Source organism: Gorilla gorilla, chromosome 19 (assembly GCF_029281585.2).
Source record: "Gorilla gorilla gorilla isolate KB3781 chromosome 19, NHGRI_mGorGor1-v2.1_pri, whole genome shotgun sequence".
Lineage (NCBI taxonomy): Eukaryota > Metazoa > Chordata > Mammalia > Primates > Hominidae > Gorilla > Gorilla gorilla.
The window spans coordinates 19,360,624-19,384,580 of NC_073243.2; the positions used below are offsets into that span (position 1 = coordinate 19,360,624).

At 45.1% G+C, this 23,957-nt stretch overlaps 1 protein-coding gene across 5 annotated transcripts in view; it reads right to left on the reverse strand.

The window, feature by feature from the left end:
* ANKFY1 (ankyrin repeat and FYVE domain containing 1) overlaps nt 1-16,984 on the reverse strand; it is a 99,590-nt gene extending 82,606 nt beyond the window's left edge. For 2 of the 5 annotated variants that reach the window (XM_063700524.1, XM_055367182.2), the window contains exon 1: nt 16,932-16,984. Coding sequence is in view for 4 of the 5 variants with exons in the window: in XM_055367182.2 (XP_055223157.1) it covers nt 16,932-16,941 (10 nt within the window). In the remaining variant the exon portion in view is untranslated. Of the gene's footprint in view, nt 1-16,595 lie in introns of all 5 variants that reach the window. The other 3 variants (XM_031003433.3, XM_055367181.2, XM_055367180.2) reach the window with 3 other exon arrangements.
* Nucleotides 16,985-23,957: the final 6,973 nt, after the last annotated feature.

Consider the following 23,957-nt stretch of genomic DNA (forward strand, 5'->3'; position numbering starts at 1 on the left):
TAGCCTGGTAGGAGGTAGAGGTTGTGGTGAGCTGAGATCGCACCACTGACTCCAGCCTGGGTGACAGAGAGAGACCCTGTCTTAAAAAAAAAGAGAGAGAGAAAAAGAAAAAGAAAAAAAAATGACTGCAAAGTTGCTGATTCCTCTATCTAAGCCTTCAAATGGAGGAGATCCTGAAAGCTCTGTTTCAGACATCTTCCCCCTCTCTGCTCTCTAGGAAACCATACACATTTCCTTAAATATCAGTTATACACATAAATTCCAAAATCTACAGCAACAGCCCTAGTCTCTCTACAGAATTCCTGATTCAAATATGTAGCAGCTGCCTGGACAATGACACAAGATATAAACTACCAAGGTAATGAGCAGAGAAACAGCTAGATAAAAGCAGGGCTTTAGCATGATTTGGGGCTCTTAGTCACAAAATTACAGATGCTCCCCCACCCAGCAGCTTTTGTCAGGGGAAACCCAAAAGATCACTAATGCACTCAGGCAGCTTATGAGCACTTACCAGCGCTACTTCAATTGCCATACCATTTCACAGTATAATGGAGGAGTGCTTATGGCTGAGACATTACCAGCCCGTGGGGAATACTGTCTGCTTACAAACAGCAATGCAAATGTGTCCTTGAAGTGTCACCAAGCTGTACAGTTCTTACAAGAAAAAGTACAACATTATTCTCAGCAAAATGGAGAGAGAATTTACAGTGCGCAGGTTCTAGGGCCAGACTGACTGGGATCAAACCCAGTCCCACTACTGCCTACTTTTGATACACCTTAGGCAGGTGACTCATTCTCTTCACCTGCAAGGATGTTGTAAACACTGAAAGTACTAATACATGTAATAACCTTAGAATACAACCTGCTCTGCAGTAGGTGGTCAAAATATATTAGCTATTATTACAATTCTTAGAAAGGCAACCCGGGGTAGTCAGTCCTGTGTTGCAAGATTCTCCCTGCACACTGATAGCCCAGAGCTCGCATTCCAGAGCCTCACTGACTGGGTTTGACCCCAGCTTACCCATTTACTAGCTGTGTGACCTTGGGCAAGTTACTTACTTCCTCTCTGTGCTTCAGTCTTCTCACATGGAAAATGAGACTAATGATATTATCTTAGAGCAGGTGTCCCTGACCTCCAGGCTGTGGACGGGTACTAGTTTGTGGCATGTTAGGAACTGGGCCACACCCAGCAGGAGGTGAGCTGCGGCAAGTCAGCCAGCTCAGCATGACCACCTGAGCTCCGCCTCCTGTGAGATCAGCAGCAGCATTAGATTCTCACAGGAGCGTGAACCCTCCTGTGAACCGCGCATGCGAGGGATCTAGGTTGCATGCTCCTTATGAGACTCCAATGCCTGATGATCTGAGGTGGAACAGTTTCATCCTGAAACTACTCCCTTCCCTACCCCATCTATGGACAAACTGTCTTCCACAAAACCAGTCTCTGGTGCCAAAAAGATTGGGGACCACTGTCAGAGAAGTATGTGTAAAGTCATTAGGACAGGTTAAATCACTCGGAGCAGTGTCTGGTTTAGTAAGGCTTACCGCTGCTGCCACTCCTCCGCCTACTTATTCTTCACCAAGTGGCCAGTTTCCAGCCGTGGTTTTTTCTTTGTCCCCTTCCAACTTTCACTTGAAAAGCAAGCCTAGAAATTTAATTAGCCGGGCATGGTGGCGCATGCCTGTAGTCCCAGAGATGACGCCACTGCATTCCAGCCTGGGTGACAGAGCAAGACTCTGTCTCAAAAAAGGAGAGGAGAGAGGAGAGGAGAGCAAACCTAGAAATTTAAATAATAGATAAAACCTAGAGTTTCACCAAAAAAGCTACACTAAGTATCAGTGAAGAATGCCAGGAACTTCCAATTTTCTCATATTTCTTTCCAGATAATACCTATCTGTTCTCCATGAGTGCAGTCTATGATCAGACTTTCAATAAGTATCCTTTCTGATAGTTCATCACTCTTGAGTTAACAAAACATGCTTAAGACAAAAAAATCTTCATTCATTACAAATAGCCTAAAATAAACAGTGCAATCTCTATTGCAAAAAAGTAGTTAATCAGCAAATTACCTCTTCAGAAGTTATATGGCACAGCCAGAAGAGAAACCAAGAGTGATTTTTAGAACACTCTTCCTTCTAGGTCAGGAGTTGGCATACTTTCTGTACAGGGCCACACAGCAAATATTTTAGGCTTTGGGAGCCATACAGTCTCTGGGACACTACTCAACTCTGCCAGTTGGAACATAAAAGTACAAATTAATGAATGTGGCTGTTTCCCTAAAAATACTTTATTTATGAACACTGAAAATGGAATTTCATATAATTTTCACTTCATGATACATTGTTTTGATTTTTCTTCAACCAGGTTAAAATATTTAAAATATAGTTAATAGTTATAAGTTATTTTTATATGTTACATCTATAACATATAAATAAATTCTTAGCTTAAGGACTGCACAAAAACAAGTCGACAGGTCTCAGGTCAGATTTGGCTGAGAGGCCATACAAGCCCTGTCCCCCTGCTGGTGATTTTAAAGAATTAGGATGTTAAAATGACAGCCAGAGCCAAATGAAAAGGGAAGAAAGCAGTTTATCTATCTGGAACGCCTAGAATTCTGTAACCTCTCACTTCTTACCAAACTCTAAGCCACAACAGCAGCCACTGCATCTTCAAGATATGCCTGTCTCCAAGCTTACCTCCTCACCCTCAGAAACAGGCTCACAGTAACGCCTCCTACCCCTAGACAAACATCTCTTCCCCACAGTTATGCTCTTGACTGCGCAGTCTATCATATGCTTTGCCTTCTCCACCCATTTCTTAAGAGTCCTCTTTGGTCACTACTTCCTGCCTTACCTCCCTAACCTTCTGAAACTTGGCTTCAACCCACATCACTCTATTAAATAGTCACAATGATCAAATCACCCACTTTGATGACCTTTTCCTTATTCTTCAAGCTCCTCAACCTCTCTGTAGCCTCCGACTCTCAACCACCCCATTCTTAAAACTCTTGTTTTGGCTTCCTAACTCTGTACTCTAGCTTTCTTCCTAACCTTGTTACAGACCCTTCACCTCCTATTCTGACTACCCACTTTCTAAAACGGCACAGTGCTGCAAGGTGCAGACCTACATCTGAACTTTTTCTAAATTTTCTTCCCTGAACATGGTCTCACGCATACCCATACTTTACTGTCACTGCTATAAAAATGGACCCAAATCTCTCTTTCCTTCAACAGCTCCTGCTGAAAGAATGACTGACTGCTACTATAAACTCGACAAGTCCAAAATCAAACTTCATATCTTCCTCAAATCAAAGTCTTCTTCCTACTTCATTTCATGTTATCAAAGCTCTAGGTTACCAATGTACAGGCTATGATAATGCATTTTTAATAGTATACCAAACATACAAAATATTTAGAGATAAACTTAACAAAATGTGCAATGCATGCACACTGAAACTATAAAACACCGCTGACAGAAATGAAAGGCAACCTAAATAAACAGAGAGTTATATACTATGCTCAAGGATTGGAAGGCTCAATAGCTCAATATTGTGAAGATGTCAGGTCTCTCCAAATTGGTCTATAGATCCAATACCTTCCCAATAAAAATCCCAGCAAACTGTGCTTGTAGAATTTGAAAGAATGATTCTAATTTTTTTTTCTTAGAAACAGGGTCTCCCTCTGTCACCCAGGCTGGGGTGCAGTGGCCTGATCATAACTCACTGCAGCCTTGAACTCCTAGGCTCAAACAGCTAGAACTACAGGTGAGCACCACCACATCCGGCCAATTTTTTTGTAGAGACAGGGTCTCAGTATGGCGCCCAAGCTGGTCTTGAACTCCTGGCCTCAAGGGATCCTCCCACTTTGGTCTTTTAAACTGCTGGGATTATAGGCATGCATAACCACAGACAGCTGATTCTAAAATTTGGGTGGAAATGCAAAGTTCCTAGAATAGCCAAAAAAATTCTGGGCGAGGGAAAGAAAAAGGTTTAGCATTTACCTGACTCAAGGCTGCATATAAAGCTACAGTAAATAGGACAGCATCAAACTGGCATCAAGATAGATATCCAGAGCAATGGAAAATAACAGAATCCAGGAATAGACTTTGACATATACAAATGATCTGACAATGGTGTGAAGGCATTTCAATGAGGAAAGAGCAATGGGACCAGAACAATTGGAGATCCATATGAAAATGCAAATCCCTATTCCTAGACACCACTACATATAAAAACTAACTCAAAATCACATATCTAAATGTAAGGGTTAAAACTGTAGCCCTTCTAGAGCCAGATGAAGTCCCAGCTACTCAGGAGGCTGGGGAGGAAGGATCACTTGAGCCCAGGAGTTTGAGGCTATAAAGCACTATGATCACATCTGTGAATAGCCACTGCACTCCAGCCTGGGAAACCCTGTCTTCCTGTCTCTTTAAAAACAAAAACAAAAAGAAAACAATTTTTAAAAATGAGCTTCAAATCATTGACAGGTAAAATTTTTAAAAATTAAATAAAAATTAAAAAAAAACACAAAAATTACAGAACTTCCAGACTAAAACATAGCAAAAATCTTAGTGACCTCAGATTAAGCAAAGATAAACTGTTAAAAAAAATTACAGAAGAAAAATGGCTAAATTTGACTCTACCAAATTTTAAAAACTGTTCTTGAAAAGTCATAAAAAAATAAAAAGGCAAGCCACAGACTGGGAGAAAATATGTGCAAAACATCCAACAAAAAACTTGCAGACAAGGCTGGGCATGATGGCTCACGCCTGTAATCCCAGCACTTTGGGAGGCCAAGGTGGATGGATCACTTGAGGTCAGGAGTTTGAGACCAGCCTGGCCAACATGGCAAAACCCCGTCTCTACAAAAACACAAAAATTAGCTGGGTGCAGTGGTGTGCGCCTGTAGTCCCAGCTACTAGGGAGGATGAGGCAGGGGAATCACTTGAATCCAGGAGACAGATGTTGCAGTGAGCTGAGATCGTACCACTGCACTCCACCCTGGGCAACAGAATGAGACTCCGTCTTAAAAAAAAAAAAAAAAAAAAAGACTTGTATACAGATTATATTAAGAACTCTTACAACTCAATAAGACAACCCGATAAAAAAGAGCAAAAAGACTGGAGAGTTCACCAAACAAGATAAATGTACAGTAAATAAGCACATGAAAAGATGTGCATCATTAGTAATTAAGATGCAAATTGAAATCACAATGAAATACCACTACACACCTACTAGTATGGCTAAAATTAAAAAGCTATGGCAAAGATTTGGAGAACTAGGCCAAGCGCAGTGGTTCACACCTATAATCCCAAAAGTTTGGAAGGCTGAGGCGGGAGAACAGCTTGAAGCTAGCAGTTTGAGAACAGCTGGGCAACAGAGTGAGACCCCCGTCTCCACAAAAAAATTTTAAAAATTAGCCAAGTGTGGTGGTGTGTACCTGTAGTCCTAGCCACTTGAGAGGCTGAGATGGAAGGACTGCTTGAGCCCAGGAGCTCGAGGCTGCAGTGAGCTATGATCATACCACTGCACCCCAGCCTGGGTAACAAAAAACAAACAAACAAACAAAAAAATTGGAGAACTAGAAGCTAGAAGCCTGATACACTGCTAATGGAAATGCAAAATGGCATAACCATTCTGGAAAACAGTTTGATGGTTTCTTATAAAGCTAAACATATACTTGTCTTATGGCCAACAATTCCACCCCCAGTTATTTCCTCAAAATAAACACAAAGAATTCTATTTAAATGTTCAATGAAACTTTATTCATAACAACTGGAAACAACCGGAATGTCCAGCTGGCAAACAGACACAACTGTCACACATCCATATAATGGAAGAGCACTCAGCAATAAAACAGAAGGGACTGATACCAGACACATGAGGTACAGATGTATCTCAAAAGCAATATGCTATGTGAAAGGAGCCAGGCAAAAAAGACTACATACTGTATGATCCCATATGAAAGTGTAGTTTCATAGTAGGCAAACTAGGATCACTTGAGGTCAGGAGTTCGAGACCAGCCTGGCCAACATGGTGAAACCCTGTCTGTACTAAAAATACAAAAATTAGCCAGACCAGGGTGGCACACACTTGTAATCCCAGCTACTTGGGAGGCTGATGCAGGAGAATCGCTTGAACCCGGGAGGCAGAGGATGCGGTGAGCTGAGATCAAGCCACTGCACTCCAGCCTGGGCGACAGAGCCAGACTCCATCTCAACAACAACAACAACAACAAACCATACTAGGCAAACTATAGCAAGAGAAAGCAAATCAGTGATTGCCAGAAGCCAGGGCAATGGGACTGACTGCAAAGGAGTTCAAGGGAACTTTTTATGGTGATAGAAATCTCCTAGCATGATTGTGCTGGTGGTTATATGACTGTATATATTTGTCAACTGACAGTTTAAATTGGTACATTTTATTGTTTGTCAATTACACCTCAATAAATCTAACAACAAACTCCTTCCTCTGGGATGTACCGTGACATCTTTCTATTCCTTGCTGATCACACCAACATTTCCTTGAGGCCTTAGCATCATTCCTGTTGCCCTTCTCATCCTTCTACTTCTCTATTCTATCCCACACAGATCGTTATTAATCTTCCTAAAACACAGCTCACCTAACCAAACAATTTCAGCTGGTTCCCCACCGTCTACAAAAGTACCAGTTTCCTAATGTGGCATTCTGATTCACTTAAGAAGTTTCTTGAGCCCAGAAACCATCTTATTCACTTCACTGGTAGTATCTTGAACCGTGTGGCACGCGTGGTCTTTGAGCATTCAGAAACTGCACACAGAGGAATTTCAGACATCTTCTGACAAATAAACTACACGACTTTACCTACCATGGTAGGCAGAAAAATGTCACCCCCATAAGATACTAATATCCTAATCCCTGGAACCTGGGAATGTTACCTTATATGACAACAACAACAACAAAAATAAAGTGTCTCTGCATTGACCAAAACATCATTATGCAGCACGTAACCGTTCACGTATCCTTGTAAAAGGGAGCAGGGGGCTGGCCGCGGTGGCTCACGCCTGTAATCCCAGCACTTTGAGAGGCCAAGGCGGGTGGATCACGAGGTCAGGAGATCAAGACCATCCTGGCTAACACGGTGAAACCCCATCTCCACTAAAAATACAAAAATTAGCCAGGTGTGGTGGCGGGCGCCTGTAGTCCCAGCTACTCGGGAGGCTGAGGCAGGAGAATGGCGTGAGCCCGGGAGGTGGAGCTTGCAGTGAGCAGAGATTGCGCCATTGCACTCCAGCCTGGACCACAGAGTGAGACTCCATCTCAAAAAAAAAAAAAAAAGAAGGCACAGAGGGAGTTTGACCCACTCAGAGTAGGTCTTGTGAACACAGAACAGAGAGAAATTTGAAGATGCTGTCCTTGAAGACTGGAATGATGCAGCCAATAGCCAAGGAATGTCAGCAGCCTCTTGCAGGTGGAAGAATCAGGAAAAAGATTCTCTCCTAGAGCCTCCAGAGGGAATAGGGCCCTACTGAGACCTTGATTTGAGCCCAGTGATACTGATTTCAATCAGACTTCTGTCCTCCAGAATCATAAGAACACGTTTCTGTTGTTTTAAGCCATCTAGCTTGTGGAAATCTGTTACAGCAGCCACATGAAACTAAAACACCTATACTTACAAACAAAAAATTCTGTATAGTAAAAGATTTTAATGCCCTAGTAACTTTTTGCTAGATTAGTGTCAACATCATTTTATGGAGTAAAAGGAAATGTACAATTTCCTGTAATATTTTGCAATAAGACAGAAAGTGGGAATATTTTTTATGTCTCCTATGGCAGTTAAGTTCTTCACATTCATCATCTCAGATTCTAACTATATTGAAAAAGTAATATACCAACAGTGAAATTCACTTAAGTGGGTTGCCTAAAATCACACAATTAGCAGAAGACAGACTCAAGATTTGTGCTCTTAAGCCAGAACCCATCCCATTAACACCATGATGCCAGATTTCAGCTCCAATATCAGAACACCAAGATTAGTCATTAATTAATCCAGGAATTAAATGAGCTCCTTCATTTCCTACAGTAAATGCACTCTACTCCCCTCCAGCCACTCCAGTTCTAACCCACACTGTATTCAGTCTTTCTAGATTCACACCACCCTGGCATTTCCTTTCTCTACACTCCTATAGTTCTTCTATTCTAGCCAAACCTTTAGCAATGAATTAGTGTTCTTCATGTAATTTTTTTTTTTTTTTTGAGACAAGAGTTTCTCTTGTCGCCCAGACTGGAGTGCAATGGTGTGATCTCGGCTCATGGCAACCTCTGCCTCCTGGGTTCAAGCAATCCTCCTGCCTCAGCCTCCTGAAGCAGCTGAGATTACAGGCGCCTGCCACCATACCCAGCTAATTTTTTTGTATTCTTAGCAGAGACAGGATTTCGCCATGTTGGCCAGGCTGGTCTTGAACTCCTGACCTGAGGTGATCCCCTGGCCTCGGCCTCCCAAAGTGCTGGGATTACAGGCATAAGCCACCGTGCCCAGTCTCTTCATGTAATTCTTTCATGACTAAATGATTTTATACCTATTCTGCTTTAACTATGTCCATTAGATAAAAGAGAAATGATTGTAGAGGCTGTGATAACATTCTCTTTGGAGAACTACAATAATAATTTTTTGTTCCAGGCTTATATTAGGATCTTCCACAAAAAATATTTCATTAAAGTGTCAGCTTCCCAGAAAATACTATCTTCCTTGGCATCAGATTAGAAAAGCTCTTCACTGGTGATTAATTACCACCACTACTACTTTTCTTTTCTTTTTTTTCTTTTGAAACGGAGTCTCACTCTTGTCGCCCAAGCTGGAGTGCAATGGCGCGATCTCAGCTCACTGCAACCTCCGCTTCCCAGGTTCAAGCAATTCTCCTGCCTCAGCCTCCCGAATAGCTAGGATTACAGGAGTGCACCACCAAGCCTGGCTAATTTTTGTATTTTTAGTAGAGACGGGGTTTCACCATGTTGCTCAGGCTAGTCTCAAACTCCTGACCTTGTGACCTGCCCGCCTTGGCCTCCCAAAGTGCTGGGAAAACAGGCGTGAGCCACCACGCCCAGCCCACAAATCTGGATGTTTAAAAGCTCCCAGGTGGCCAGGCTTGGTGGCTCATGCCTGTAATCCCAGCACTTTGGGAGGCCAAGGCGGGCGGATTACGAAGTGAGGAGATCGAGACCATCCTGGCTAATACAGTGAAACCCCGTCTCTATTAAAAATACAAAAAATTAGCCAGGCGCAGTGGCGGGCGTCTGTAGTCCCAGCTACTCAGGAGGTGGAGGCAGGAGAATGGCGTGAACCCGGGAGGTGGAGCTTGCAGTGAGCTGAGATCGCGCCACTGCACTCCAGCCTCGGCAATAGAGCGAGACTCCATCTCAAAAAAAAAAAAAAGCTCTCAGGTTAACTGTACTGTGCAGGGTTCTCCAGGTTGAGAACTATGTACTAACGGAACGAAGGAGAGAGGAAAGCACAGATGTGAGAGGTGTACAGCATCCGGGGGATTTGGTGACTGATGCAGATCTGGGTGGGAGTCGGGGATAACTTTTTGGTGACTGACTTGAGAGTCTGGCTGAAAAGTAGTGCCATTAATCATGAACGTAGAAGAGAAAACCTGGTATAACTAGAAAGCACAACATGCATGCTTATTTGAAATACTTTGCCTTCCCCTCTCTGTTCTGCAAGTTCTGTTAAGGTTAAGGTTGTGTCTTGCTCATTTTGTCATCTCTGGCACAGTAGCTTGCACCTACCATAAAATACGTTTTTCCTGAATGCAATTCAACTCTGCTACGTTCGTCTGCCTCATGTTACAGTCGGTGGCATGACTTACACATCTTTCAAAAGCTCACCGTGTATAGCAGTGACAATTGGGCTGGTTTCATAAGAGATGCACAACAAATATTAGCTAACTAGCCATTTCCACCCCAAACTCCTGACTGGAAACACTTCCAACTTAGACATCACCACATAGAAGTATACCGGGCAAAGCAAATATGTCCAAAAGTGAGGTCAAAATATTTGTTCTCAAATCTATTCCTCCTCTACCTCTTAGCAGCTCAGCCATTTGTCTGAGTCATCCAGACCTAGAACTTGAGTCATCTTTGATTCTCTCTCATCAACATTCAACCAGGTTTCAAAAGTCCTGTCTTTCATATGCTCTGTGGTCTTTCTCCCATCAGTCCTCACCAGCCCCACAGCCCCTACCAATGGCTCGCCATCAACTGCTACAGCTTGCTCTCTGACTTCCTTTCTTCCCAATCCATCCTCTACACTGCAGTCATTTCGCCATGCCTCACACAATTCCTATTCTGTCGCTACCGTGGCTGATTCCTTTCGGTAGTATCGCTCCATGAGTCTCAGAATAAAATCCAAATGCTGAACCAACGCCCTTAATAATCTGGCCCTTAACATACTCTTCCAACTTCACATCCCACTAATTCCTTCCACCTAGAACAGTGACCTCTCCTCAATCTCATGTCCCCATGTCCAAAGGAGGGCCATTTTTCAAAGCTCAGTTCAAGCAATGTCTCCTGCAACAAGACTTTCCCTGACTATCCAAAATACATTCCCCATTACTTCCTTAAAAAATCTCTCCCTGAGTTTTCAAAGTAACTCCTAAGCATTTTTTACCTTTCACCTTAAAATATAGTTTCTCATATACAATTTCTTTTATCTCCCCTCCTAGACTTCAGAACTCCCTGTGAATAAGCTTTAGTTCTGGCTATTCGTATTTAACTATCAATTACTTCTCCCTCTACACCCATTCCATGGTTATCTCCTCCTCCCGACAGTACCTTACCAGATGGAGTTCAATAAATACCACAGGTTCAACAGGAGATTCTGGGGACATAGCAATTTCTCATTTTGTTCAGCAAGGCTGTAAATCATGATAGTATCTCAAATTGCCTACAGCAAATCACCTTGCCAGTGACAGAATCCTGTGTATCTCAGCACAATTCAGTAGCTTTACTTTGACATATCCGCTAATGGATAAATTTTATTTCTCAGTAAAAATAATTCACAAGGAGAAAGCTAACAGCTACAGCTGGTGACAGTAGTCACCAGGAAAGGGAGAGAAAAGAAAAGAATGGTATAAAAGGAACAGTCCTTAAGAGGTCTCTGGACTATATATAATCATCAATGACCTGGGACATTTGTTCAATAAGTAAAACAATAAACAAGATAAATTTCAGAAGTAAGGCCAGGCGCGGTGGCTCACGCCTGTAATCCCAGCACTTTGGGAGGCCGAGGCGGGCGGATCACGAGGTCAGGAGATCAAGACCATCCTTGCTAACACGGTGAAACCTCGTCTCTACCAAAAATACAAAAAATTAGCCAGGCTTGGTGGCGGGCGCCTGTAGTCCCAGCTACTCGGGAGGCTGAGGCAGGAGAATGGTGTGAACCCGGGAGGGGAGCTTGCAGTGAGCCGAGATCGCACCACTGCACTCCAGCCTGGGCGACAGAGCCAGACTCCGACTCAAAAAAAAAAAAAAAAGTGGAAACAGCAAAGTTCCTTCTTTCCTTATTTCTACCAGCCTGCACTAATGAAGCATTTTCTGGAACAGGACTATCCAAAGCACTTCTGGAAATGGTGCAAGTGTTCTATTAATCTGTGCTGTCCATTAGGGGGAGCTACTAGCCACATGGCTACTGAGTACTTGGAATACGACTAGTACAACTGAGAAGTTAATTTTGAATTTTATTTAATTTTAATCAAATTTAAGTAGCCACATGTGGCTAGTGACTATTGTGTTGGTCAATGAATACCTAGGACATGGAATGTTTTCCCTATGTTGCTTGGGTTGTTGTCAAAAGTATTTTTCTGATCAAATTCCATCAAGTTAACAAAAGTTTATGATAAATTTTCTGTTCAATATACTATTTACAAAAAAATTACATTTTTTTCAATTTTTACTTTTACTGAGGAAAAGAAATGGAGAGTGATTTTAGAGGAGACTCAAGAGAAAGACTGTGCGCCAGGGTGAAAGCATCAGGTGCTGTGGGAAAAGCATCAGTCGCTGTGGAAGAAACATTAGGTGCTGTGGAAAAAGGCTCTTCTTGCAACTGAGAAATATCCTAGGATCCCCATAGCTACTTGTGAGCTACAGATGATCCCCCTTTTAAAGCTGAGGACACTAAGACTGACAGCAATTAATTGACTTGCTTATGATCACAGCTTAAACTAGGATTTAAATCCATGTCCAGCTGCAGAGTCTGAGCTCTTAAACACTACATTTTATTTTATTATTATTATTTTTTGAGACAGTCTCTGTTGCTCAGGCTGGAGTGCGGTGGCGCGATCTCGGATCACTGCAACCTCCACCTCCCGGGTTCAACTGATTCTCCTGACTCAGTCTCCTGAGCAGCTGGGATTACAGGCACATGCCACCACGCTCGGCTAATTTTTGTATGTTTAGTAGAGATGGGGTTCCACCATGTTGGTCAGGCTGGTCTGGAACTCCTGACCTCAAGTGATCCGCCCACCTAGGCCTCCCAAAGTGCTGAGATTACAGGCGTGAGCCACTGTGCCCGGCCTTAAACATTGCATTTTAGTTGCTAAAACAAAAATGGGCTGGATGAAAAGTAGGTTAGGTAGCTCCTAGCAGACTTAGGTTATCCAGAGCATAATAAAAGGTGGACCAGCCAGTTTGCTTGACAAGAGGCTAAGGATGTATCTAGGCAACTTTTCTTGATGGCTAGCAGGTGATGCTCAATAAATTCATACATTCCTTCAACCACAGCCGTGATTCTAAGCTGGGAGATACAGGAGTGAGCAAAACAGACCAAGTTCCTGCCCTCATGGGGTTTATATTCCAGTGAGGGATGCTCTCTAATGAGATGACAACTGAACAGACACTGAGTGAATAAAGTGGGTCAGTTGTGTGGAGAAACAGTGGAGGACTGTTCCAGGCCAAGGGAACTGCAGGGACAAAGACGCAGAGGTAGCAGCATGTTGGGCACACACAAAGAACGCAAAAAAGTCAGTGTGGCAGGGGCACAGTGAATGAAAGTAGGAAATAAGCTCGAAGTGTTAAGTGGGGCCCACACCCTGTTAATACTTAACAGAGAATTGGAATATATTTTAAGATTACGGAGAACTGTGAGAGTTGGGCATTGAGGGGCAGGAGTACTAAGAAGAGTGGGAGAGACATGATCTGATTGATGTCTTAAAGGGAACACTAGAAACTGTGAAATGAGGCTGTGAGAAAGCAAAATCTAGGAGGAAAAGTTAAAAGCAAACTTTTAAATGGAACCTTTTGAAGTAGTTCACTTACAAAGGAAGCTTAGGGCTGGGAGCGGTGGCTCACACCTGTAATCCCAGCACTTTAGGAGTCCCAGGCAGGTGAATGGCTTGAGCCCAGGAGTTCAAGACCAGCCTGGACAACATCACAAAATCCCAACTCTACAAAAAATACAAAAATTAGCCAATGTGGTGGCATGCACATCTGCACTCCCAGCTACTTGGGAGGCTGAAGTGAGAGAATCACTTGAGCCTGGGAGGTGGAGATTGCAGTGAGCTGTGATCTCGCCATTGTACTCCAGCCTGGGTGACGGAGTGAGATCCTGTCTCAAAAAAAAAAACAACAACAACAACAAAAAAACACAAACGAAGCTTAGATTAAGCAGGATAGCCACAGAGATGTACAGTTGGGGAATAAAACTAATTTTAGGACAGACTTTAGCTAAATATATATGGTCAAATGAATAGCCATGGATAGACAGAAGGAAAGAAGGTTGTTCTCTAAACAAGTCACTTAAGAAGCTGTATCCTCAGTCTCTCACGATCCTATTTACTATTCCTAGGCACTATCTCCCACATTCTCACACGGCCAACCAACCATTATCAGGGAAGTTCCCATAGTGTGTTTACAGATCATTCAAGTTATATGACACAGATATCTGCTATTTATTTACATTTAAATAACTGTCTCCAAACAAGCATAGCAGGCTCTGAGAATCTGATTAAAGCACAAGCAGTAGTATTAATATCCCACGAAACATTTTTTACCTAATCTTGCCTTCCTTTGCATAGCAAGCACCTTCAGATTAATAAGCGAAATGACCCAGAATGCCTCCTAGTTGAAGTCTGCAACATCGTTTCTAAAAAGCTTAAATCCCAACAAAAAGTTGGGACACAAAAAAGGTAAAAGAAAAACTGTGGCCGGCCGGGTGTGGTGGCTCACACCGGCAATCCCAGCACTTTGGGAGGCCGAGGCCGGCAGATCAGCTGAGGTCGGGAGTTCAAGACCAGCCTAGCCAACACAGTGAAACCCCATCTCTACAAAAATTAGCCGGGTATGATAGCGGGTGCCTGTAATCCCAGCTACTTGGGATGCAGAAGTGGGAGAATCGCTTGAACCCAGGAGGTGGAGGCTGCGGTGAGCCAAGATTGCGCTATTGCACTCCCGCCTGGGCAACAGAGTGAGACTCCCTCAAAAGGAAAGGAAAGGGGAAGGGAAGGAAAGAAAGACTGTGAAGTCAGAACTTCATGACTGCTTACCTAGCTATCCCCCTGCTAATTTAACCCTGAAAGGATGTCTTCTTCGTGTGTCTATGGAGAGACACCCCACTGGCGAGATGTCTCTCAAGGCACTTGCCGGATGATGATTATGCTGACTCAGCCTGTATGAGCTCCTCAGGGCTGGAACCCGACTGCAAAGCACAGCAGGTGCTCAGTAAAGCTGCTGAATGAAAAACCAGCCGCCCTCCACAATCTCAACCTTGCTAATGTATTCCCAAAACACCGAACTTACCCTCCTAGTGCAAAAGCGCCAGACTACCCATTACCTCACAGAAGACCTTCCTGAACCTTTCTACCCACCTCACTCCCGTGAGCAACAGCTGTCTGCTGTGTAAAACAACATTCCGTGATTTACTCAAAAAGCAACTTCAGGGAATGCCTTGGGTTTTTGCTCCTTTTCTTACTCCTCTGCCTTCAGGCAATATTCACCTAAAGTTTCCCCCTCCACGGATATGGTACAAAAAGTAAAGACAAAAACTGGGTGCCTGCCAGGCGCGATGGCTCATACCTGTAACCCCAGCACTTAGAGAGGCCAAAGCGGATGGATTGCTTGAGCCCAAGAGTTGGGAGACCAGCCTGGGTGACATAGTGTGACCTAGTCTCTCTCTTTTTTAAGACAGGATCTTGCTCTGTCGCCCAGGCTGGTGCAGTTCACTGCAACCTCCGCCTCCCGGATTCAAATGATCCTCCCACCTCCCTAGTATTACTGCGAGGACCACAGGCACGCGCCATCACTCCATTCACTCCAGGCTGGAGTGCAGTAGCACGATCTCAGCTCACTGTAACCTCCGTTTTCCGGGTTCAAGCGATTCTTGTGCCTCATCCTCCCGAGTACCTGGAATTACAGACACGTGCCACCACACCTGGCTAACTTTCGTATTTTTTGTAGATACGAGGTTTCGCCATGTTGCCCAGGCTGCTCTTGAACTCCTGGCCTCAAGCGATCCTCCCACCTCGGCCTCCCAAATTGCTGAAATTACTAGCGCGAGCCACCACACGGGGCCAAGACCTTGTCTACACACACACACACACACACACACACACACACACACACCCCTTTTTAATTAGCCAGGTGTGGTGGCGAGCGCCCCTGGTCCCAGCTACTCAGGAGGCTGAGGCAGAAGGATCGCTTGAGCCCAGGAGGCTGAAGCTACAGTGAGCCGTGACCGTGCCACGGTACTCCAGCCGGTGGGACAGAGCGAGACCCTGTCTCAAAACACACACACACACCCCAAAACCAACTGGGTGTCAGTCACAGCTATCTCTGTAACTTTGCCTAAATTCCTTTATCAATAAAGGCAAATACACACGCCAGGCCTCCTTCACGAGGTTATCTGAAGTCTAATGCAAGTGAGAAAAGCCGACCAACTGTCAGGTGCTGCCCAAATCTAAGATCCATCAAGTGATGGGTTCAGTCAAAGCTCAAAACCAACAGGAAAGGTCGTGGCCAAGCACACTGCAGTCACTCAATAAACAAAGGTCAAATAAGGAATATTGTTCTCCAATAATGGGGTGAAGAGGAGAACCACGCTGCCCAGATCCAACAATGTCGCTGCACGATTCCTGACAGGTAACTCCCCGTCTCTGGGCCTTCTTTCCCCCTACGTGTACAATAAGGCTTTGACAATGAAGGCTTCTAATTACTGCTACATTAAGACATGCAGACTCTGAGAGACCAGAGTGCCTTAAGCTGCAATGTCATGAAAAGTGCACGAGACCAGAGGGTAGGCACTGGACGGGGAGGCAAAGGCACAGAGGTCTGGTTTGAGCAGCCCTCTTGTGAGCAGTGTGACCTTGGCCAACTCCCTTCCCGCAAACCCCTTCATCCCGTCTTCATCTGTACGCCTGGCCTGAAGGCAGGGGTTGCTGCAGAGCCGGAGCCGCCAGTGCGCCCGCCTGAAGCGTGGGCCAGCTCGCTGCTGCCTCGCCCCCACCCAACCCCGCCTCACCCCAACCCAGCCCGAGGAGTCCCACGCTCTTCCGCAAGCGAGGGATGGACCCCTTCCGGATGCAGGACGTGCCAGGACAGCAGTTTCGATTTCCTAAGGAGAAGGCTTACTTCCCCCGGCGTCCCGGCACCGCCGGCAATCAAGAGCCTCCCGTGCTGCCCTCGGGGCCCCGCGGCTGCACGCAGCACCGGCGCGGGACCTGCCAGCCCGGCTCCGCAGCCGGCCGCAGTCCCGCGGGGTCGGCATCGCGGGAGGGGCGTTGTCATAGGAACCGCGCTCCGGACCCCGGCCCGAGAAGCTCAGGAGAGGCTAGACAGGAAGGCTCGCGAGACCCGCGGAGCCCCCATGCAACCACGCCCGGCCTTCCCCTCCCACGGCAGCTTCGCACGGCCAGCAGCGCCCCCACAGCTCCGTGTCTTCCCGCGCGGCTCCACAAAAAACCCTACCTTCCGCCATGTCTGGCCCGGCACTGCCTGCAGCCTCGCGAGAAGTGCGCGGCTCAACCGGGGCGGTGCGGAACGGAATCACCAAGTCTCGCGAGAATCGCGGGAGGCGCGGCAAAAGGCGGAGCCGAGGGTAGGAAAGTGGGTGAATGAAAGCGGAGGGGGTTGCTGGACTCTGGGGGAAGCGGAGAGCCGGGTTTCTTTTTACCGGATATTTTTGAGGCTCGAGATTTATTAAGCACTGACTGAGCCCTGTCATATTCCACGTCCTTGGCAGGGCACCGAAAAGGATGACACAAGGAATGCAGACTACTCTGGAGAAGCTTGGCAATGAGAGGGTCGAGAGAGGGGGTTTGTTGGTCCGTAGGTTTGTAAAGAAAGGAGAGGCTGGGAGAAAGGAGTCAGTGGAGAGGTCCCTGGGGAGGTAGGATGCTCTGCATGCGATGCAGAACTCAGGAAAACGGATTAAATTTAGCCTAGAGGCAGGTCACCTGTTATTCCACTAAAACGGTAGGAAACAAGAACATGCGTGCAGATATATAGGGGGGAAGAAAATCAGGGAGATCGTTTGATGACATCGATTTTATGGGTGAAGTTATGAGACAAGGAAGGAGACCAAGAAGAGCGAAGAAACTTTGGAAGAGGACGCTGAAGTTGGAAGGCCTGGTTTCATGTGCCTCATGTATGTGTTGATGGATCACTTTTTTCTAGAACTCAGCCACCAGGCTGCAGTAGCAGATATTTTGAACTATAGCATTTGTCCAGGGCTTGGGATTGCATTGCCCAAAATAAATTGAGTGTGCTATGAGACGACAGCCCAGGCCATCAAACGTGGGATACAGACTGGCTAGGGACTGATGGAGGAGCCACGAAACTGCAGGTCTCTGATAATTGAAGGCCAGTGCAGTGCAGGCAATGTTGTGAGAGCTTGGTGGTTAAAGTGGCAAACAGGTTCATAGTGAAGTAGCACTAGGAGATGAGAAAAGTCCAGGACAGGCCGGGCGTGGTGGCTCACGCCTGTAATCCCAGCACTTTGGGAGGCCGAGGAGGGTGAATCACCTGAAGTCTACAGCTCAAGACCAGCCTGGCCAACATGGTGAAACCCCGTCTCTACTAAAAATACGGAAATTAGCCGGGCGTGGTGGTGCATGCCTGTAATCCCAGCTACTCGGGAGGCTGGGGCAGTAGAATCGCTTGAACCCGGGAGGCAGAGGTTGCAGTGAGCCGGAGGTTGCAGTGAGCCGAGATTGTGCCACTGCACTCCAGCCTGGGCAACAGAGTGAGACTCTGTCTCACAAAAAAAAAAAAAAAAAAAAAAAAAGTCCAGGACAGAGCCACGGAATAGAGTGGCTGAAGTGAAAGCGAGAAGCCAGGAAAATTAGATGTTGGGATTTAGAGGTAGGAAAGGAAAGGAGCATCAGGAGCTAAAATCTTTGGTGAATGTGGGGAGGACTATATGATTAGTTAAGACAATTGCAAAATGGAGGGCTAAACAGTAACATAGCTGAATAGCATGAGACCTTTCTTGTTTGTTTGTTTGTTTGTTTGTTTGTTTTCAGAGATGGAGTCTCTGTTGGCCAGGTTGGTCTTGAACTCCTAGTCTCAAGCAGTCCTCCCACCCCAACCTCCCAAAGTATTGAAATTACAAGCATGAGCCACCATGCCCGGCCCAGCATGAGACCTTTCAGAAAAGACTTTTACTCAAGGGAGAATCAAAAGAATGCATCAATAGTTCAGGATTGCAGGGAAAGTGGTGGCCTTGGAGGACAGCCAGGAGTAAGAGACAAAAGGTTGGAAGGAAGGATCTGAATTAGCTATACCTGGTGGTGCAGGCTTTTAGTTGTCGCTACTTGGGAGGCTGAGGCTGGAGAATTGCTTGAGTCCAGGAGTTTGGGACTGCAGTGAGCTCTATCCAGCCGCTGCACTGCAGCCTGGGTGACAGAGCAAGACTCTGTCTCTAAAATTAAATAAGAAAAAGATAAGAAATTTAAAAAGAAGGATCTGAGAACAGAATAAGAGTGTCAGAAACGAAAAGGAGGATTTAAAGTTGGAGAAGCTTTAGCTGCTGTTAAGGATAAGCATTAGTGGGTAGTGAGGTGGAGTGGAGGAGGAGTTTGGAGCTTAGATCATGGGAACATAGAGTCAAGCACTGAATTTTTGAGGAAGAGTAGGAATTCTGGCTGCCAGGTACCTGGGAGATGAGAGACGGTGTTGAAATGTGTAAGCCTTTTTGTCGTGGCAGGAGACGAAAGGCACGAGGATGGTAGGGGAGAACTTTCCCTACCATGGAAGGCCATCGCTCAAAGCGTCCCTCTCTGTTGAGAATGGTTTATAGGGGTGCCCAATGGTGAGTCTTTGGGGCCTTCAGAGTGGCCAGGCAGGCCAGGCTCCTCTGGATGCAAGCAGCCTCATCTTTTTATGGTGGAGTACCCTGCAAATATTGCCTGGGCCATAACGTAAAAGCGACATGAAAGTTGTAAAGTACTGTCACAGCTGACTCCCGGTTTTGCATGATGACTATCGTTACCTCAGCAGCACCGGCCTAGGGTCTGGAATATAGCAGGCACTCAAAATGTTTGATGAGGTGTTTCCACTGTGTGCTAGTCTGGGAATTAAGAGACCTGAGTTCAAGTTTGGCTCTGCAGCTACTTGCTGTGTCGATGATGGGCAAGTCCTTGCAAGCCTTATGCTGCATCTCAGATTCTACCTATTTGACGAGGAAATTGGACTAGAATCCATGGTTCCTAAAGATTTGGAGGGCCATGACTCCCTTTGAGAATTTGATGAAAACCAGAGATCCTCTCCATTTGAGTAGCACACAAATGTGTGTCGTTTCAGAGTGTGCTTGGACTGGATGGCCATGATCAAAGAACAACTCGCCCGAAGGGATTGATCAACTCGGGGGCTTGACTGTCTCCTCATCACAACCTCGCTCTAAGGAGCCCTCTACCAGAGGTTAAAGTACCCATCTTAGAAATGACTTAACGGTATCCCTGGGCCCTTGTCTGGTTTTTTTTTGTTGTTTTGTTTTTGTTTTTTTTTTGAGATGGAGTCTTGCTCTGTTGCCCAGGCTGGAGTGCAGTGGTGCGATCTTGGTTCACTGCAACCTCCGCCTCCCGGGTCCAAGCGATTCTCCTGCCTCAGCCTCCCGAGTAGCTGGGATTACAGGCACACACGCCACCACGCCCAGCTAATTTTTTATTTTTAGTAGAGACGGGGGTTTCACCATATTGGCCAGGCTGGTCTCGAACTCCTGACCTCGTGACCCACCCACTTCGGCCTCCCAAAGTGCTGGGATTACAGGCGTGAGCCACCATGCCCGGCCAGCCCTTGTCTTTTGAGGGGACTCTTACTGACCTGTAACCCCTGAGTTAGAGAGAAGGTAGTAAAGCCTATGAAATAAAGCACTCATAGTACTCAGTAAACTACAGCACCCACCAGGTTTGGATGGAGCTATAACATTAGCTATAACCAGAAATACAGACGTCTTGAAAAAGCTGAGCATGGAGCATGGTCCATTTTAGACCCACTTCAGGTTTTGCAGTCAGATTCAGAGGGACTTAGTGTGGTGCTGTCTCAGACAAGGAACATGAAGAACAGGAAGGGAATAAATGCTGTCTACCGTAGCTTCAAGAGCACAGGGGAACAGAGTCAGGAGGCAGTGCGGTATCATGGCAGGGCGGGAAGAGGAGGACACCTCCAGTGCTAGTCCGATGAATTGGGTCAAGCACCGGTCTCAACACATCCACGCTCTGTGAGCTCTGGTTTCCTCACCTGTGAAGAAGGGCTAATAGCACCCAGTATGCAAGGGAGGCGGTGGAACCGAATCCCAGCCATGCAACTTGTGTGCTCTGCAACGATGGCAAATTAACCTGAGCCTTTTTCCTCATGAGAAATGATTACTTTGGAAGCTTCTTCTAAGAATGTGACTAGAACCTTTAGGAAAAACACATAGCACAAGCTTGCCACAAAAGAGAGGCTCAACAAATAGAAAAACTTGATTTCCAGCGCTCTTGTTGGGAATAAATGGAAGTCACTGTGAACATTGGATACCGCTGAGAAGAGGAAAAAAATCAAGTTTCTTGCCTAGGACTTTCTGTGCAGCTCCTATGTCTTAGAAGATGTGTTTGGCTGCCTTTTGTGAAAGGCTTTTCCTTCAGTTTATTTACCTGTGTGAACAGAATTCAAAATTCTTTCATCATTTCACTAAAGCTCAGTGAGGAGTGTCAACTTCACAAGCCAAAAAGCCTAATCCTACGTTGGCAGCCAGATTACACACATCTGAAATTGAACCACCAGAAATACCATACCCAGAAAATCATTTGATCTGTGAACTGAATCCTGTGAGGGTTCCGGGCCTCCTCAAGGCAGAAAGAGTTCAATTTGAAAGGTGGTTATTAGCCCTGTCCCATGAGAGGGAGTGGGAGATCCACATCTTTCCTGGGAGCCTCGTGCCTTGCACACACCATCGAAAACCTGTTCATCTGCACTGGAAGCAGCATGCAAATAAAACGTTTTGGCTCTATACCTTGAGTAGCTGATTATGTCTAAAACTGATGTAAGTTTGGGGATATTGTCTAGACCCTTCCACAACAGTTCATCCCAAATATATTTATCGGGTATTTGCACTCTAGAAATAATCCCTAATCTTCCCAAAACTCCTCTCGGGGGATTTTCTTGTTCATAATTTAGCTGAATAAGAGGTCTGACTCCATGTTCCTTTCTCCGAGTTTGTAAGGAAGAGCCCTTAATAGTCACTAGTGATTTATATCAAGGACAAACAAGCTTTCAACATCTAACACTAACTCTGTATGAACTATTTGTAAGGATTCAGGATAAAAAGCTGGATGTTGATATCTTGTGTATCTTGTAAAGAAGGTCCTCTACTCAGTCTTGCCTCTTTTGTCAGTAACTTACTAAATGACCCCTGGGCAGGTACTGGGGCATTTTCCCGTCTGTTTAGAGGACAGAGGTGGTGACTGAGATGGTGCCTGCAGTCTCTTCCAGTTCACATTTGAGTCTGGGTTCCTCACCTTTCAGCTCATCTTTATGGTAGAGCCAGTTTAGGCCAAAGACAAAATCCCCAATAATGTTCTAATAAGTGCTCACTCGAAGGTTATAAATCACAGTGCACACAAACTCTGAGTTAAAACGGTGCGTGGCCACGTACTGGAAATCTAAAGAGCATCGTTACCAGGTTGGAAGGCAAGTTAACTTCTCTGGTTCCTTCTTTAAAGTTTGTAAAATACAAGGTTTCCCTGTGGTTCCTTTGGTATCATGTGCTGTTTATACAGAAAGAGTCCCACAACTTGCTTTTGAGACCTGCATCCTAAAACCAAAATAGCTCATGATACAGCCTCTAAGTCATCATTTATTGATTTATAGAGCACTCATCACATGAATGAGGTGCTTTACAATACAGTAAACATCACAACAGAACTCACATAGTTAAATACAATCAACAAATTACAGAACTAAAAAAACTGAAATGAAGCAACATTATGTCAAATTTCAAAGATGCTGAGAAGTGGCAGTACAAAAAAGGTAATTCCACCAACTGGAGACCAGACGGGCAGATACACAGGCACCACAGCCCAAAGCGGGCAGATTCGTAGAGGGTGAGTGGGCATATCAAATAAAATCTCACAACCAAGAATGAAGGCCGTTAAAGATACTGACACCCACGTGATCACAGTACTAGTGGAATAACCTCACAAACATGTTACCTTAGAATGACAAGTCAGCCTCATATGGATTTTAAACTCAAAAAAGAGGCCAGAAAGCCACTCAGATCATCTATCCCATACGAGCACAGACTGAAATCTATATGCCTCTACGAGAACTTGGAATAAATTTAGGAAACAGCCAACAGTTCTACAATCCATAAGATCTATGGAGATGTTGTTGATGGTTGGCACAAGTTTAGGGGGAAAAAATCATTTTCCTAAAGCAGAGAAGAACCGCCTCACACTGATGAGGCACTGGTGGGACAAAAGCCACCTGGTTCAGTGTCACCTGAATGTGGGTTTCGTATCAAATGTAGAGGCATTTAAATTTACATTATCAGATGAACACTGAGAAAGGCACAGATGACATCTCTGACAGAGGAAGGGAAGCTGTAACATCTATGTAGGCCTGCTTCAGTGTGTAGCACAGTCAGGGCAGGTGGAAAAGCACGTGAGGAGAGATGCGCTCATGCCTGGCTCTCACTTCCACTCCCGTAGAGCTAGCCCTAAAAAAAAACCCACATGGTTTTATCAAACTAACTGCATTAAAGTGGCACTTAAAGTTCAAAAATAGTTGTCCCTGAGTTACTAAGTCATTTGCTGCTTGCTGAAGAGTCAGATCCCAAGTTTCACCTCAACAGATTGCTAGCAGAATTATAGCAATAGGAGAGCAAAATTCGAACTCCATTTTGCCACAAGCAACCACCATGTGAACAATTTCTGATTTAAAAAGGGAGGGATCCCATCTCTTAAAAGAATTTTTTTTATTAGCCAGGCATGGTGGAATACACCTGTAGTCCTAGCTACTCAGGAGGCTGAGGCAGGAGGATCACTTGAGCCCAGGAGGTCAAAGCTGCAGTTAGCTATGATCGTTGCCACTGCACTCCAGCCTCGGTGACAGAGAGACCCAGTTTCTTAAAAAAAAAAAAAAAAGTAAAAAGGATTGTATTCCAAGTCCCTGGAGGGTGTGCAGTGCTGACATTTTGGGGCAACTATTTTTACAGTCTTTGGAAAAGGAAAAAAAAACCAAGTCACAAAGTTCTTAAAGAAAACTGGGTTCCAATGAATCAATTTCCAGTCACAACACACGAGTTTCTATAAGGTTTGTGGGTTTGTATAATGTTTACAGGTTTTTATAATGCTTCAGAGCAGAGAACAGACAGGGACTTAGAAAAAAATCACTCTCTACTGTGACTACATCCTCAACCATTTTATTTCTGCTTAAAAAAGGACATACAACGTTTGTAGAGGTCTGGGCTCTTGGCAGGAGTTCTTTCACTCTTCTGCCAAAGCATTTCTCCAA